Genomic DNA, 18,661 nt, shown 5'->3' with positions numbered 1-18,661 from the left:
GTATACTTGGCACCTGTTTCCCCACTTAGGGTGGGGAGTGGCTGCTATATTGTAAAGATTCCTGAGTTTATTGTTGTAAAGAGCCTGGAGCTGCCTGTATAGAAAAAATATTATTCTTAATCATAAATTTAAATGCATGAAGCATGGTATACCTAAATAAATTCTTATTAAATGATCCAAATAATACTAATAGATAGTAAGGCAAATAGGTGGCACAGTAGATAGAGTGCCAGGCCTAGAGTCAGGAAGACTCATCTTCCTGAGTTCAAATTTGGCCTCAGACACATGTTAGCTGTATGACCCTGGGTGAGTCACTTAACCCTGTTTGCCTCAGTTTTCTCATCTGTAAAATGAACTGAAGAAGGAAATGGCAAACTGTTACAGTATCTCTGACAAGAAAACCCCAAATGGGGTCATGAAGAGTTGAACACGACCGAAATGATTTAACAACAAAGTATTTATATAGTGCTTTAAAGTTTTCAAAGGGTTTAACAAATATCATCCAATTTTATCCTCAGAACAACCCTTTGTTGAGAGGGAGATGTTATTATTATCCCCATTTTATTATTATTATTATTATTTAATATTTTAGCTTTCAGCATTGATTTCCACAAGATTTTGAATTACAAATTTTCTCCCCATTTCTACCCTCCCCCCAACTCCAAGATGGCATATATTTTGATTACCCCATTCCCCAGTCAGCCCTCCCTTCTGTCACTCCACTCCCTCCCATCCCCTTTTCTCTTACTTTCTTGTAAGGCAAGATAGATTTCTATTCCCCATTGCCTGTTTATCTTATTTCCCAGTTGCATGCAAAAACAACTTTTTTTTTCACATCCGCTTTTAAAACTTTGAGTTCCAAATTTTTCCCCTCTTTCCTCCCCACCCACCCTCCCTAAGAAGGCAAACAATTCAACATAGGTCACACGTGTATCATTATGTAAAACCCTTCCATAATACTCATGTTGTGAAAGACTAACTATATTTTGCTCCCTCCTATCCAGTCCCCCTTTATTCAATTTTTTCCCTTGACCCTGTCCCTTTTCGAAAGTGTTTGCTTTTGATTACCTCCTCTCTCCCCCGTCTGCCCTCCCTTCTATCATACCCCCTTTCTTATTCCCTTCCTCCTTCTTTCCCGTGGGGTAAGATATCCAATTGAGTGTGTATGTTATTCCCTCCTCAAGTCAAATCCAATGAGAACAAGATTCACTCATTCCCCCTCACTTGCCCCCTCTTCCCTTCCAATGAACTGCTTTTTCTTGCCAGTTTTATGTGAGATAATTTACCCCATTCTATCTCTCCCTTTCTCCCTCTCTCAATATATTCCTCTCTCATTCCTTAATTTTATTTAATTGTTTTAGGTATCATCCCTTCATATTCAACTCACCCTGTGCCCTCTGGCTACATATATATACATACACATATACACATATGTGTATATATATATGTGTATATATATACATGTATGTATGTATGTATGTATGTATGTATGTATATTCCCTTTACCTACCCTAATACTGAGGTCTCATGAATTACAAACATCATCTTTCCATGTAGGAATGTAAACAAAACAGTTCACTTTAGTAAGTCCCTTATGATTTCTTTCTTATTTACCTTTTCATGCTTCTCTTGATTCTTGTGTTTGAAAGTCAAATTTTCTGTTCAGCTCTGGTCTTTTCACTGAGAAAGCTTGAAAGTCCTCTATTTTATTGAAAATCTATATTTTGCCTTGGAGCATGATACTCAGTTTTGCTGGGTAGGTGATTCTTGGTTTTAATCCTAGCTCCATTGACCTCCGGAATATGATATTCCAAGCCCTTTGATCCCTTAATGTGGAAGCTGCTAGATCTTGTGTTATCCTGATTGTGTTTCCACAAAACTCAAATTGTTTCTTTCTGGCTGCTTGCAGTATTTTCTCCTTGATCTGGGAATTCTGGAATTTGGTGACAATATTCCTAGGAGTTTTCTTTTTGGGATCTTTTTCAGGAGGTGATCGGTGGATTCTTTCCATTTCTATTTTTCCCTGTGGCTCTAGAATATCAGGGCAGTTCTCCTTGATAATTTCTTGAAAGATGATATCTAGGCCCTTTTTTTGATCATGGCTTTCAGGTAGTGCAATAATTTTTAAATTCTCTCTCCTGGATCTATTTTCCAGGTCAGTGGTTTTTCCAATGAGATATTTCACATTGTCTTCCATTTTTTCATTCCTTTGATTCTGTTTTATAATATCTTGATTTCTCATCAAGTCACTAGCTTCCACTTGCTCCAATCTAATTTTTAAGGTAGTATTTTCTTCAGTGATCTTTTAGACCTCCTTTTCCATTTGGCTAATTGTGCCTTTCAAGGCATTCTTCTTCTCATTGGCTTTTTGGAGCTCTTTTGCCATTTGAGTTAGTCTATCTTTTAAGTGTTATTTTCTTCAGTATTTTTTTTTGGGTCTCCTTTAGCAAGTCATTGACTTGTTTTTCATGGTTTTCTCACATTACTCTCATTTCTCTTCCCAATTTTTCCTCTACTTCTCTTACTTGCTTTTCCAAATCCTTTTTGAGCTCTTCCATGGCTTGAGACCAATTCATATTTTTCTGGGAGGCTTTCGATGTAGGCTCTTTGACTTTGTTGACTTCTTCTGGCTGTATGTTTTGGTCTTCTTTGTCACCAAAGAAAGATTCCAAAGTCGGAGTCTGAATCTGAGACTGTTTTGCTGCCTGTTTATGTTCCCAGCCAACTACTTGACCCTTGAGTTTTTTGTCAGGATATGACTGCTTGTAGAGTAGAGAGTGTTTTGTCCCAAGCTTGAGGGGCTGTGCTGCTATTTTCAGAGCTAGTTCTACAAAGCAAGCTCTGCCACACCAGCACTCCTCCTCCCCCAAGAACTGGCAACCCAGACTGGACTCAGATTCAAGCAGGCTCTGCCCTCCTGCTCTGATCTGCCACTTAATTCCTCCCACCAGATAGGCCTGGGGCCAGAAGCAACTGCAGCTGTAGCTCTGGAAGCAGCCTCAGACCTGCACCACCTCCACTGTCCCTGGTGGTGGGGAGGGGTGTCCTAACACTGAACTCCTTTCACTCTGTACCAGCAGCTTTTCCCACTAACCTTCTCTGTTGTCTTGGTGTTTGTGGGTTGAGAAGTCTGATAACTGCCACAGCTCACTGATTCAGGGTGTTACACCTGTTCTGCTCAGCTCTGGGTCTGGTTGGTCCTGGCACGGCCCATACTGGGTTCTGCTCCCTTCCATTCCCAGCTCTATGTGATAGACCCTTCCCAGCGACCATCCAGGCTGTCCTGGGCTGGTGCCCTGCTTCCCTTTGCTATTTTGTGGGTTCTGCAGCTCTAGAATTTGTTCAGAGATATTTTTATAGGTGTTTGGAGTGACTTGGAGGGGAGCTTAAGTGAGTCCCTGCTTTCCAGCTGCCATCTTGGCTCCACCCCTATTATCCCCATTTTAAATCAAGGAAAGTGAGGCAAACAGAGGTTAAGTGACTTTCCCAGAATCACACAGTTAGTAGGTATCTGATGTTGAATTTGAACTCAGGTCTTCCTGACTCCAGGGCCCAATGCTCTGTGCACTATGGTGCCACCTACCTTCCTCACCATATTTCAAACCCCAAAAGCCAATAGAGTCATTGAAACATTTCATGTAGAATGTACTTTTAGTTCTGTTCGGGGAAAAATAATTAAAGACTCAAAATTTTGTATTCTTTTCTTTCTAGAGGAGAGAAAGTTAAGTGTTGCGTCAGGGGCCACTGAGAGCTTGTGGAAGAAAGCTGCTGAAGAGAACAAGGAGGTTTGAATACTTTCTCAAATACTTTTCTGATTCAGTCATCAATGATTTTGAGGCCTCGATAGTGATTTTGGCACATATTGTCTTATGTTTCCAACTCATGAACTGATTCTAACTTTCCCATCCCTCTTCTGAAATGAAGAAAGAAAAGATGCTGATTTTCACTGATAGCACTGAACCTTCAGTAGGACATGGGCTGTCTTTCTTGGCAAGTCACCATGCATCAATTAAGTGCCTACTATGTGCCAGGCACTGTGCTACTTGTAGGGGTATACGAATAAAGGCAAAAAACAGTCCTCGCCCTCAAGGAACTCATAATGAAGGAAACAATATGAAGCAGCTTTGCACAAACAAGCTCTTGGTGGTAAATTGGCAATAATTTCAGAGGGAAAGTATTAGTGTTAAGGGGGTTTGGGAAAGCTTCTTGCAGAATGTGAGATTTTAGCTGAGACTTGGAAAAAACAAAGGAAGCCAGGAGATAGAGATGAGGAGGGAAAGCATTCCAGGCATGAGGAACAGCTGGTGAAGATATACAGTGTTGAGAGGAGATGGGGTGAGGAGCAACAAGAAGGCCAGTGTTGCTGAGTTTTGAAAGTACATGGGAGGGAATAAAGTCTTCATCTTTTTTTTTCCCCCAGTCATATCTATTGTTTTGACCCCATTTGGGGATTTTCTTGGAAAAAAAATATTGCAGTGGCTTGCCATTTCCTTCTCCAGCCCACTTTACAGATGAGGAAACTGAGGCAAACAGAGTTAAGTGACTTGCCCAGGATCACCCAGCTAGTGAGGGTCTGAGGCTAGATTTAACTCAGGAAGATGAGCCTTCCTGACTCCAGGACCAAGGCTCCATCCCCTGTGCTGCCTAGTTGCCTACTGTAAGAAGACTGGAGAGGTAGGAAGGGCTTTTTAAAGCCCAACAAGAATTGTGTTTTCCAGGAGGGGAAGGAGTTGCTACCCCATCCCCCATCCACATTTTTTTTTAACCTAAGTCACCTTGTTTATTTCTTATACCATCAAAAATGAATCTACAATTCAGCAAACAAACAAACACAAAGAATAGGTACAGGCCATCTTGAAAGAGCAAGAACACCATAATTCAGCAACCAGAATGAAAAAAATTGCCCCTGAGATGAGGGCACCCAACAGTCCTTGCGTTTGAACCTGTATTTGTATTATCTTCTTACCGAAGCCCTTTTACTTCTGGGTGAAACCTGTTCTGTCTTGAGCTCTTCTGGACATCATTGGCATGACCATTATTGGTCTGTTGCTGTATTACCAGGATGCCCCTGAACTACAGTCCTTCTTGGCTATCTTAGGGCAGTTAGGGGGCACAGTGGATAGAGTGCTGGGCCCGGAGTCAGCCTTTGACACTCAGCTGTGTGATTCTGGGCAAGTCACTTAACCTCTGTTTGCCTATTTCCTCATGTATAAAAGGAGGATAATAATAGCTGTTCTAAGGATCAAATGAGGCAGTAATTGCAATGTGTGCAACACAGTGCCTGGCACATAGTACAGGCTACGTAAATGTTAGCTATTATCATTGGCTGCCCTGATCTTGTACTCACTGCCATGTCTGAATGATCAGCCCATGACTCTTTTTCTTGGTAAATCACCAGGTGTGTGTCCCTTGGACTGTAGCTCTGTGTTACAGACGTGTTCTCACTCTGCTCCTGGCGGTGTGGTCTGGGTCATCCCCATTCCCTCCTGCCTCCCTCCAGCCCTGCCCAGGAGCAGGGACAGGTGGGCCAGATCTATCTAACATTCCTTCCCCAGGATATGGATGATCTGTTGGCTGCTGCAGAGCCATAGGGACAGGAGAACAGGATGCTGCAAGGAGAGCAGAGCCAGACCTTGAGGGCAAATGTGACTCTCTTAAGATTGGCTTCCTACCGGAAGGAAAGAAACCAGGGCCTCAGGGGGAGAGGCTGGGAGCACTTGCCTAGCCCCTTAGCATCTCAGTCGACGCTCCTGAAAAATTCCTGGCCTGAAATTTAAGTGACTTTAGGTCACTTAGGAATGACCTTTAGGCCTCAGACCCTTACTAGCTATGTGATCCTAGTCAAGTCACTTAACCCTGTTTGCCTCAGTTTCCTCATCTGTAAAGTGGGCTGGAAAAGAAAATGGCAAGGTACTCCAATATCTTTTCCAAGAAAAACCCAAAATGGGATCTTGAACAGTCAGACATGACTGGAAAAGAAAAAGACTAAACACTTTATTCCCTTCCATGTACTCTCGAAATCCAGCAACATTGGCCAAAAATGTGTTTAGGATGTTAAAAGTGACTTGTGTGACCTTACTCAAAGTCGCACAAGTAATCACACAGAGTCCCAGTGATTTTATGGGCAGTGATCTTTCATCTTTTACTTATAAACCTCATATAGCAATATTAGAGGTATATAATGTATAATATAATATATTATTCTATAGTATATTAGGTTATATCATATCATATTATGTATCATTTATTATAGTATCATTAATATTTATTCCATATGAAATATAATAATTATGATATATAATATTAATAATATATTATACTTTTACTTGAATGAGCTATGTACATGGCCACTTTAATTCAATGCATTTGTGCATTCTGATTTTTATAGCTCTAGTGGAGTGAGTCACTTGGAGAAGCAGCGGTCAACACATGTTGCAACAGCACATGCTTCTAATCATGGGGTCCTAGGAGATGGGAAATGTGGTCAAGTAATGGGAGTTCCCAGATCCTAGCGATAGCACTATCTGATGGTTTGCTTCTCCAGTGAACCCAAGCTTGAGGGTTTGGGCATCTGCTTTTCTAGTAAGAAATGCGGTGGCTCTGCCTTCCCATAGAGAGAAGAGGATCCTAGAGCCCCACCTTCTAGAGACAGGAAGAGGAATTACTGGGAAGTACCACTTGTTGGAGGAACAGAGGGTCGCAACTGTGACTCCTGTTGCTGAAGACCTACCAAGGGATTAGAACCACATAGTTTCGGGGGTAGAAATGTGAACTTAGCCCTTTGCTGTTTTTTCCTTTTTTCGTTTCTTCCTTCCTTCCTTCCTTTCTTTCTTTCTTTTTTTTTTTTTTTTGATACTATCAGGGTTAAATAATTTGCCCAGTGTCACACAGCCAGTAAGTGCCTGAGACTGAATTTGAACTCAGGTCCTCCTGACTCCAGGGCCGGTGCTCTATCCACTGGGCCACCTAGCTCCCTCCTTTGCTATTTCTTTTATAAACAATTAAGCTTAATTTATACAGAGGGAACATGTAGTAGCGGATGGAAAGTTGTCCGTAGCTTGAAAAAGACCTGGGGTTTGTGCACTGATTGTGTGACTCTGGGCAATGCCCTTAATCTCTCGGTGTCCCAGATACGTCTCTAAGACTATAAATTGCAGAACAGATGCCTGTCTGCATTGGTAGAGGGCGTTTCTCACAGGAATCTCTTGAATCTTATGAAATTAATGGTCTGGTTAAAAAAAAGTTTTATTAATGCTTCTTTAAAAAGAAAATCACCCAGGACAATTCCAAATGATTCTCCTTGGCCTCGGTTCCTCCAGCAGAACTCTCCTTTGTAACAAAGAAAATCAGGTTGCAGAGAGCTGTTTTAATCTCTGGATCTTAGAAACCTAAGAGCCATGCATTTGGTCAGAGGCTTGGGCTCAGGAGGAAACTATGCTTTAAAAATTGCGACAGGGAACTGCCGCCCTCCCCCTCTCTTGCCCTGGTTTCCTCTTCCCCACAAAGGTACATGAACCATAGGGGTGGGTATTTAGGAACTACATGGTGGTACCTTTAATGGGAGCATGGATTTCTGTAATGCTTTGTTTTGTTTCTTTTCCCGAGAAGGGAGTACAGTATACGATGGGTCGTAGACACAGAGGTCTCTGCCTCATTTTTGACAACTCTGAATTTCAGACCATGGACTTCAGGGAAGGAAGTTGTAAAGATGTAGGTAAGGAATTTGGGTGGTGTTGATCGAATGGAAGCCAATTAATTTTGAAAAGGGATTTGTTTGTTTGCTTAATTTCAACAATTCCATAAAACATATGGGGTTTGCTACATGCCAGGCACTGTGATAAACAAGGGATACAGAATTTTAAAAAATCAAAACCATCCTTGTTCTCAACCTTCTACGTTCTACATTTTCTTTCTGTGTTTTGTAATAATGACTGATATTTATATGTTACTTTGAAGTTTGCACCTACATCACCTCATTTGGGCCTCCCAGCAACTTTTATGAGAAGGGAACTCTCAACTCTGTTTTACAGAGCTGGAAATTGAGGCTTGGTAAACTGAAAGTGACTTCCCCATGATCGTGACTCGTGAAGTATCTGAGGCAAGATTGGAACCCAGTTCTTCTGACTCCAAGTCTGACACTTTTTCAGCACTATACCATGATGCCTCCTAAACGTTTTCACTTAAATGTGACTTTGAGAAAGTCACTGAATCTTCTGGGCTTCTTTTTTCCTCATTTGTAAATAGATTAGATGACTTAAAAGATTCTCTATAACTCCAATCTATGAAATGTTAGTATGGCAGTATAAAGGAGAGGGGTAGCTAGGCTGTGCAGTAGATAGATGCCAGGCCTGGAGTCAGGAAAACCTGAGTTCAAATCCAGCCTCAGACACTTACTAGCCGTGTGACCCTGGGCAAGTCACTTAACCCTCGATTCGCCTCAGTTCTTCATCTGTAAAGGAGAAGGAAATGGCAAACCACTTCAGTATCTTTGCCAGGAAAACCACGTGGAAAAAGTCCATGGGGTCACAGAGTTGGACACAACTAGACAGCACAATAAAGGCTAGGAAGTTGTTTTTTTTTTCCTTAATGAGATATTGCTGGTATGTCACATGTGACAAAATGTTGAGGCATATAGGAAGTGTGTGTATAAGAATACATGGACTAAGACTTCTATAACAACAGGGAATTTCCACTATCGGCAGAGATCACCAACCCTTTCTGCATCTGTACAAGTCCTTGGCAATTGCTCCAGAGGCCTAGCAGCACACAGCTCGTAAATGCCAGGGCTGTGATTCAAATCCAGGTCTTCCTAATTCTAAGAACTCTGAGGCAGCTAGTGGTGGCCTGGAATCAGGAAGACCTGAGTTCAAATCAGGCCTCAGACACTTACGAGCTGTGTAAGTGGCCAAGTCACTTAACCTCTATTTGCCTCAGTGGCTGATAATAACAGCATCTATTTCCCAGGGCTAATATGAGGATTGGATGAGATAATATTTGTAAAGTACATAACACAAGGCTTGGCACAAAGTAGGCTCTATATAAATTGTTATTGGCATCCACATCTTCTTGACTCTAAGTCCAGTATTCTGCCCATCACCTTGGGTGGGAGTAGGGATTCTGTAGGTATATATGAGTTAAAATTCAGTGCTTCAGGGGGATTCACTCAGGAATTTTGTTAAAAATCTTTTAACAGATGAACTGACGAATGTTTTTGAGTGGCTTGGATTCATAGTGAGAATTCATTGCAACACAACAAAAGAAGAAATGGAAAAGATTTTGATCCTGTGTAGCACCGACCCAAAGCACGAAGACAGCGACTGCTTTGTGTGCTTCGTCCTCAGTCATGGGGACTCTGGTTCTGTGTTCTCCTCGGATGAAAAGAGCATAGCCATTCTTGACATCACATCCTACTTCAGGGCCCGCCCATGCCCGGGCCTGATAAACAAACCCAAGCTCTTTTTCTTCCAAGCCTGTCAAGGCGAGGATATGCAAGAAGCTGTGCCTCTTGACGCAGATGCTAGGAGTGCCAGTGCCTCACTTCCTGTCCCCAAGAATATCCCTCAGAGGTGCATTCCAAAGGAAGCAGATTTCCTCCTTGGGATGGCCACTGTTGATGGCTGTTGTGCCATTCGACATAGAATAAAAGGTTCCTGGTATATTCAAGCCCTCTGCCATCAACTGAAATGCTTGGTGCCAAGGTACTCTCTCTGGGTTGCTTATGATGTTACTTGTTGTTCTGGGTTGAGAATAATGGGTAACCCCTAGCAATGATGGGTAATGATTAGACCAATAATCAAATCAGTATTGCCATTGCTACTGGAAAGAGTATAACAGTCTACTGCCTTGTGGTTCTAGGTGGAGCTCTAGCTCTAGAGGCAGGTAGGGGGTACAGTGCATAGAGTGCTGGACCTGAGTTCAAATCCTGCCTCGGGCACTTATTACCCATGGTGAACTGGACAAGACACTCAATCTCCTCCTGCCTCAGTTTATTATCTATAAAATGGAGATAATAATAGCATCTAATTCTATAGGATTGTTGTGAGGATAGTATGAAATATTTGTCAAGGTCTTTGCAAACCTTAAAGGGCTCTATAAATACGTTATTATTATCATTACTCATAATCTCTGACCGTTTATCCAAGGGATTCTTCTCAGGGGTTTTGTGGGTGGGGAAAAATTTTATCTTTATTTTCCCTAACTTCTAATTGAAATTTATCTTTTCCTTCAATTGTGAATGTAGGCAACAAAACATTATTGTGAGGGGGAGTCCATAGGTTTTACCAGATTGCCAAAGGGATACGTGGTGCAAAAAAAGGTCAAGACCTCTTGGCCCAGCCCAAAGAGCTCTTTTGCTGGCCATTACAGCCTGATATGTGTTGTGTTCTCATTATACAATGGAAGATCCTTCTGGGCAGTGACTATGTTATCTTTGTAGCCCTGGCACCCAGCCCAGTGTCTGGCAACATAGGAGGCAACTAATTGATGCTTATTGTTTGAATGATTGATAGAAAGTCTATAGAACATGCAACTTTCACCTAGAATGATACATGAGAATATTCATTCATGTCTGTGACCGGGAATAGAATAATAAGCAACCTTTGCTAAACAAATATCACTGTAAAAAGCTAAATTTGAGTTATGGAGCAACAGAGATGCCTGTGGTGTTATAAAAATCTGTGGATGAAATGGAGTTGGGAGACCACGATTCCATTCCTGTCAAGTTATATGGTTTTGATCAAGTTACAACCTCTGGGTGTGTCATTTTCCAAATCTATAAAATGGGCATAATCCTATCCACAGTATCATACTCTAAGAATATGATTTGCGTCAGACTACTCTACTGAAATTGTGCTTTCAGAGGTTACCAGTGGTCTTCTAATAGCCACATCCAATCATTTTTTTACCCCTTCGACCTTCTTTCTTGATTTCTCTGTAACACATGCCACTGTGAATTTAATAATTACTCCTACCTTGGATTCCCCAACAGACTCTACATACTCCTGGTTCTCCTACCTATCTGTCTCATCATTTCTCATGGCTCCTCCTTCTGCTGCCTCCCCTAGGTATCCCCAAGGCTCTCTCACCTTGGTGCCCCTTTCTATCCATTCTTTTCCTTGGATAGTTCATCCATTTGCAAGGTTTTAACTATCTGCCTCTATTAGATGATTCTCTCATCTATATCTGTAGTCCTGATGATGTATTCTTGCTTGAGTTCCAAATTACAATTCCTACTAGATCCTCAAATATAACACATCTAAAGTTGAACAACTCCTCATTTCCCTCCCCGAATCAACTCCTTTCCCTAATTTCTCTACCAATTAATTAATTAATTTATTAATTAATTAAATCTATTAATGGCTCCATCATCCTTCCAGTTACCCACATATGGCTTCAAAATCTTATTCTCCAGGCAAATTCACAGTTCCTCAGCTATATCCCATCCTTTCCCACTTGCATGCTTTTGCTTATCCTCTTTCTCTGTCTGGAATTCTTGGCTTGTCCTTTTCTCCACCCTCAACCTCCATCAACTTACCCATACCATATCCTTGCTTCGCCTCCTCCAGGAAGCCTTTCCTTCTTCCTCTTCTTCTGCCCCCTCCATACTCATTTTCTTCTCAACTCCCCTACCACTCTTTTTGCATTTTTCTTATCGAAACTTAACTCTATCTGTGTGGCATTATAGTGATCTGAAAGTGTTGGGTCTGGAGTCAGGAAGACCTGAGTTCAAATCCAGTGTCAGACATTCACTAGTTTTATCCCTGGGCAAGTCACTTGACCTCTGTTGATCTCAGTTTCCTCGTCTGTAGAATGAGGATAATAACAGCATCTACCTCCCATGGTCATTGTGAAGACCAAATCTGATAGTAATTGTGAAACACAGGGCCCAGCGTCTGGCACAAAAGTGACGATGACGATGATGATGATGATGTCCTATTTGCCCCCACTAAATACACTCCTAGAGGGCAAGGATGGTATCAGATTCACTCTCGTATCCCCTGGGGGCTTAGTGCGGTGCCTCTCCCATAGGTGCTCAGTATATTTGTTGGATGAATCAATGGATAATGTAAGTTAAAGTTATGTTTGAGGCAGACAGAACAGTATAGTGGTTAGAGAGCTGACTTCAGAGATAGAAAGTTCTGTCCCTGACATCCACTAGCCATGTAACCCTGGCCAAATCGCTTAGCCTCAGTCTGGCTGCTGCTTGTCTTCATAGGCCAGGAAGTGTTCACGTGGAACGAAAATGAGCAGTGGGCCAGATGTGACCCTCCAGTTCTAGTTGACCAACCTCTGTTCTAGACAACTTTGTAACATTCTTTAAGGTGCTGACTGTATTGGTAGAGGGATTTCTTCACTAGGTACTCCTTAATATTTCTGAAATCACAGGTCTGACTTAAAAATAAAATCCCCACCCATTCCCATCTTCACCTCCCCCAAAAGAAAACTAACTGTAATAATGATTCATGTGGTATTAGGTGCCCACATACTCACTGAAGTATAGATCATGTGTGTTAATAATTTTCTGGTCCAGACTGGTGCTTGTTGACAGATTGTTGTTGTTGAGGAGGGAAGAAATTCCTTCTCTCAATACAGCTCTTTCTCCCGGTGCAGAATACATCTTGCAGTCTTTGGAGAATTGCCTGTGAGAGGTTAAGTCATTTGCCCAGGGTCACAAAGCCAGGCTGGGTCATAGATGGGACTAGGACCCAGCTCTTTCAGGTTCTAAGGCCCAGCGTTCTGTCTGCTATATCATGCCGTCTTTCATGTCACTCATAGATGACATTTACATACTCCTTTAAGGTTTGCAAAGCACTGTGTGTGTGTGTGTGTGTGTGTGTATATGTATATGTATATATATGTATATGCATGTGTATATATGTGTATAAATGTATATGTGTATATATACATATACATACATATATGAGCCTTATGGCAACTCTGTGATTTGGACACTATGGGCATCTCCATTTTATAGATAGGAGAACTGGGCCTCATTTAAGTGACTTGCCCAGGCTCACGTAGTAAGCGTCACAGTCAAGATTGGAACGTGGGTCTCTCCTGACTCAAGGTCCATCTCTCTTTCCATTACAGCACAATGCTTTTCTTTTGGAAAACCTCATATGTGTTCTCTGCCTTTTCACTAACGCTTTTCCCCCCACCTTTCTGGCTGCAGACGAGAAGACATCTTAACCATCCTAACAGTAGTCAATGATGTCGTGAGCCAACAGGCTGATCCGAGTGGGAAAATCAAACAGATGCCCCAGCCTGCTTTTACCCTACGGAAAAAAGTTATATTCCCGGTGCCACCTGATGCTCCTCCAGCATCAGAAGAGAATTTGTTTTCCCCTTAGAATGATACAGTCTCAAAGAAGGAAGTAACTCAGAGTTCATCTGAAGAAATCCAACCAATGAGGAATCTTCTTTATAATATGATGACAGATGATCACTGAACCTCTACTTGAAGTGATTATCAGAGCCTCATTAATTTTTGATGTATCTTATTCTCTTTTTGAGAGTTCTGATCGGCAAGAAGTTCTGTCTTGTAGTGAGCTGAAAAGCTTGCCTTCCTATATCCAGCACCTAGTGGCATTAGTTCATTTCTCTGGAGTGGCGTGATATATCTAATCCCCTTTCCATAAGGGTACGAGAACATTTCAAATACTTGAGGATGGCAGTCTTCTCTTTTCCAGTTCTACTACCTGAGAAATCTGTGACATTTAGCTGCTGTTGCACGTTCTCTCTTGGTGGAAATATAGTCTCATGTTATTATTGAAATCCTCTGAATGGCTAGGGGTGCATCATTGGTTGAGATGGGAATAGTTCTGTTATATTGGAGTCATAGTATTATAAATATTATAGAGTACTAGCCTTGGAGTTAGCTGAGACCTAGATTCTAGTGCAGTCTCTGACACTAGCTATATGGCCACAGGCTAGCCTTTTAACCTTTGTGAACCTTAGTCATCACATTTGTAAAATGGAGATAATATCACCTGCTTTACTGAAAGGACCAAATGAGACAGAGAGGGACCTGATATGTACTGTCATTGGTATAAAGAACTCCCAGGTGAGGACATTCCCTCCACCAGTGTGGACCAGCACCTTCTCCGTAACTTTCTGGAGCTGGCTAAGGCCCTGAAATATTGTCACTTGTTCAGGGAAATGGTTAGAAAGACGCTAAGGGGCATACAGTCTGGTATGTGTCAGGGAAAGGAATTTAACCCCAACCTTTCTGACTCTGAAGCTGACTCTCTAACCACTATTCAACATTGGTTCTTGTAAAGTGTAGAACTTAGAACAATTAATAAGTGTTGGCTACTATTATTATATTAAGCTTATATGAAAAGCTGGATGTTTCTAAATTCTACTATATTAGTGAGGCTGGAGTAAAAGCACTTGGTTGGGGGGTGCTCCTCAGCTGGTAACTGCTGGACTTCTGAGAATTCTGCCTTTTAACTAGAAAAGATATAAGGAAGTGCTTTCTAAAACTTAGTATAACCCAAAATAGAAAAGATCACCTCACAAAGTAGTGAGTTTCCAGTTCCTCCAAAGAGTCTTAGTAAGCAACAACAGCATTCCTTCTGACTCATTTGGAAAACAATCCTCCTAATCTGTTCCTCCTCGCTGCCAATTTCTGGACTGTTTCTTTGGAAAAGGAGCCGCCCACAGCTCTGAGCCTTGATGTCCTCAGTCGATTTCCAGCAGTGTATAATTAATATTCACTTTAACAAAAAATATTGGGACTTGGATTTTTACATTTTTACATTTTGCATTTACATATGAAATGAAGACTTTGATGACAACAGAGAAGCATGGGAAGACATACCATCTGATTCAAGGTGAATTGAGCAGAACTAGGAAAACAATGTACAAAGTGACTGCAACGACGTAGATAGAAAGAACAATAACAAAACCATTGAGAATGTGTTCTGCAAAATTATAATGGCCACCCTTGGCACTAAAGCAAAGATATCAGAGGCCACCTCCCCTCTCTGATAGGCCAGGCCTGACTCAGGACAGTCCTCTGGTAATTTAGGTTTGATATCGGGATGAAATGAAGCACTTTTAGGACATAAAAAGAGGTTTACTTAAAGGATACTCAACAGGAGACAGCATATGGATCTGGAATGGCCCTACTTGTTTATCAGACTCCATATGGGTAGGTCTCTTTTATCCCTTTATGTTGAAATCTCAGGGACCATTTCGATACCTTTTAAGGAAAAACTAGTCTAACTTACATTGGGTGAGATCCTAGGAAAAGCAAGCCTAACATGACCTGGGAACTATTAGGTAATATTGCTCCTACCGTACCCTACTTCTTTGTAGAGGTGGGAGACTATGGGTGGGATACTGCAACTGTCAACATTTTCAACATGTTGGTTAGTTTTGCTAAAACGTTTTTTTCTTCTTTTTTATATTTTGCTACAAAGGATGGTTCTCTGGGAAGAGTAGGATAGAAGGAAATTTGGGGAAACGTAGGTGGTATAAAAATAAAAATTATCGATACAATTTTGTTTTTTAAAATATTTAGTGGGAGAGGTAGGGGAATAGTGGATAGACAGCTGGTCTCAAAGATGGGAGACCTGGAATTCAGTTCCCTGCCCCTGTTACATACTAGCTTAGACAAGTCTCTCACCCTCTCAGGGCCCTAGGCAACAACTATCTAAGATTATAATTTTCAGAAAAGGAGCCAATTTGTACAGGGTGAAGTTCCTTGCTAGGAGTTCCCTATACTGATAAAATCACAGTTCAGTCCAAAAACAAAACAAAAAACAAATCCCAAAACAAAGCCTTGGTAGAACTTCATGTATAACTTGGAACTCTGTAATGGTTTTACACGAATTTATTTTAGTTAATCATACCTAGACATACAGTCTCTGTGGAATTGTTTTCTCCTGGGACCCTAGGGGTTTCTGCATCCACTTTTATGACTTTCAGACAGTCGTGGGAGCAGGCAGACACATGGGTTAACCTCAGAAGTTCAATGTCCTGACTATTATGTAAATGTTTTGCATAACTACACATGTATAACCTATATCAAATTAATAAGGAGAGGTGGGGAGGGGGGAAGGGAGAGAATTTGGAACTCAAAGTTTTAAAAATGTTTGTTTTATGTTTTAAAAAAGTTTTTTAAAAAAGTTTTAAAAATGAATGTTAACAATTACATGTAACTGGGGAAAAATAAAATACTAAATTAAAATAGGGGTAGCTGGGTGGCACAGTGGATAGAGTCAGGAGGATCTGAATTCAAATCCAGCCTCGGATATTTATTAGCTGTTTGAGTCTGGTCAAGTCACTTAACCCTGATTGCCTCCAATATAAAAAAAAACAAAAAACAAACAACAAAAAAAGCTCAATGCCCTCTTTTCCCACATAGAATGACACCAGCTTATAGGATTTAAAAGTGGAAAGGACTTGAAAACTCATCTTGTCCAGTCTCTTCATTTTATAGATGGGGAAACAGAGGCCCAAGAAAGCGAACTTAATTGTTGACTAGTCCAGCCAGGATTTGAACCCAGATCCTCTTATGTCAAAATCAATACGTGCTTGCACTGTACCTAGCACATAGAAAGCACTTAGTAAATGCTTGTTGACTTGCCTTTGTATTCATATGTATACATATATATGTGTGCACATACAAACACACACTATAATTAAAACACAAAGAGAGGAGAACATCTGATCACAGCTGGGAGTATACCATTTGTATGACTCAGGACACTTTATATACTGATTTTTTACATATACTTAGCCTTTTGACAGACTATTAAGGGGCATGGGCAGGACCCCAATACTCTCACATCTGCCCAGAAATTCTAGTACTCTCCTCGCCTGTCTACAGCAGGCTCTTTTACAGACTTATTTAGCTGCTATTACTTGAATATGACATCTCCTTGAGGTCCTACTTTTGTACCTATCTGCCTCTGTGGCCCTGGCAATCCTGGGGGCCAATGGCAGGGTTTGGTGTTGCTGGGTTGGTTTTTGCCATGAATTTGAACCTACTTAGTTTTGAAGTCTCTGCCTAATGCGACAGAAACACAAGTTTACCTCATTTTATGCCTTAAAGGTGCTCATGAAAAATTTTGTGTCAATGAGATCTTAGCATTGGAACAGAACTTATAGTCCTAATGGACCAGTGAACAGGGAATCACAGAACCCTTGAGCCAGATACACCATCTAGTTCAGTGGTTCTTAATCTGTAGTCTGTGGATGTTTTGAAAAATATTTTGGTAACTATTTCAATATAATTGTTTTCCTTGGTCACCCTATGTAAATTCTTCTATGCCTTTAAAAATGTGGTTCTGAGAAAGGCTCTGTAGGCTTCACCAGACAGCCGAAGGAGGCTATGACACAAAAGGTTAAAGACCCTTGATCAGTGCTAACCCAACAAATAGTCCTTCACTATGAAGTTTTCCTTAATCCCATTAGTTAAAAGTAGTCTCTTTTATTTTTCAAAAATTTTAGAGTACTTTGTTGCAATTATGTGCCACCTTGTATTACATATTTATGTGTGTACATATTATGTCTCTCCAAGTAGAAGTTAAGGTCTTGGTCATTAAAAAATATCTTTGAATCTCCATAATCTTGTATAGATGAAAATGCTCAATCACCATTTTTTGTTGTGGTTGTGATTCTTTAGTAACTTTGTTAGAGTGTAATAGCATTAAATGTTCGTCTTCTTCACGATCAATCACTATTTGATTTCCTTTAGTTTCATCCTGTTGTGAGATTTAGCTGTCCACAGGGCAGTTCTGCTCTTCACAGAATTAGAAATTTAGAGGTGGAAGAAATCTCAGAAACTATTTAATCCAACTCCCTCATTTTAAAGAGGAGAAAACAGATCCAAAAAGGTTAGATAACTTGTCTTGGTCTCTCCCCGCCCCTCCCACCCCCCAAACTCCCGGGACAACCCATAAGTGCTATTCTCTTCCTTTTCTTTGAAGCTTGAGGCCATGAAACTATTAGACAACATTGGTTCTGTCTAAGTGATTAACATTATTCCAGGAGGTCTAAGATTTTTTTTTCTTTCTTCATTACTCAACTAAAGCACTGATGTATGGAGAGCTGTGATCAGTAATAAACTGACAACTAAATACTATTTTAAATGTGCAATGAAAGAAATCTGTTGGTGAACAAGGCATGGTTTTGTATTTGAAAACTTTTTGTAAGTGTTTATTTTTAAATACAGTATTTTCTGTTTAAAAAAAATATCCATGTGTACTGTGAAATGCTGTTCTCAATCAGCCAATGAAAATAGTAATGTTCTTTAAGAAAAACTGGTATGGAGAGGCAGCCTTTACTTGATAGAGACCCAACCTCAGAGTCAGGATGAACTGGATTCAGATCCCATCTTTGCCACCTACTGGCTGTGTGACCCTGGACAAATCACTTTATATCCCAGTACCTCAGGCAACTCTCTAGAACTATAAATTGGAGAGATTACTAATCTGCATTGGTAGAGGATGATTTCCCTTCTCTAATGACATCTCAGGTGTGGGAGAATGGAAAGAAGGAAGGAAGGAAGAATAAAAGGAAGGAAGGAGGAGAAAAAGGAAGAAAATTTCAAGAAAGAAAGGGGAAGGAAGAAAAAAAGAAGGGAAGGAAGAGAGAAAGAGGAAGGAAAAAACAGAAAATAGAAAGGAGGGAGGAAGGAAGGAAAGAAAGA

The 18,661-nt window shown here is 40.9% G+C and overlaps 1 protein-coding gene across 2 annotated transcripts in view; it reads left to right on the top strand.

Annotated features, from left to right (window-relative positions):
• Positions 1-16,039, top strand: part of CASP10 (caspase 10) — a 39,547-nt gene extending 23,508 nt beyond the window's left edge. For both annotated transcript variants that reach the window (XM_036757899.1, XM_036757900.1), the window contains 4 exons: positions 3,712-3,785; positions 7,609-7,714; positions 9,194-9,698; positions 13,172-16,039. In XM_036757899.1, coding sequence (XP_036613794.1) covers positions 3,712-3,785; positions 7,609-7,714; positions 9,194-9,698; positions 13,172-13,349 — 863 coding nt within the window. In that variant the 3' untranslated portion in view covers positions 13,350-16,039. The remainder of the gene's footprint in view (positions 1-3,711; positions 3,786-7,608; positions 7,715-9,193; positions 9,699-13,171) is intronic.
• The last annotated feature ends 2,622 nt before the right edge of the window (positions 16,040-18,661 follow it).

Source organism: Trichosurus vulpecula, chromosome 4 (assembly GCF_011100635.1).
Source record: "Trichosurus vulpecula isolate mTriVul1 chromosome 4, mTriVul1.pri, whole genome shotgun sequence".
NCBI classification, from domain to species: Eukaryota; Metazoa; Chordata; class Mammalia; order Diprotodontia; family Phalangeridae; genus Trichosurus; species Trichosurus vulpecula.
The sequence above is the reverse complement of the archived record's forward strand: the minus strand, read 5'-3'. Positions and strand labels throughout refer to the sequence as shown.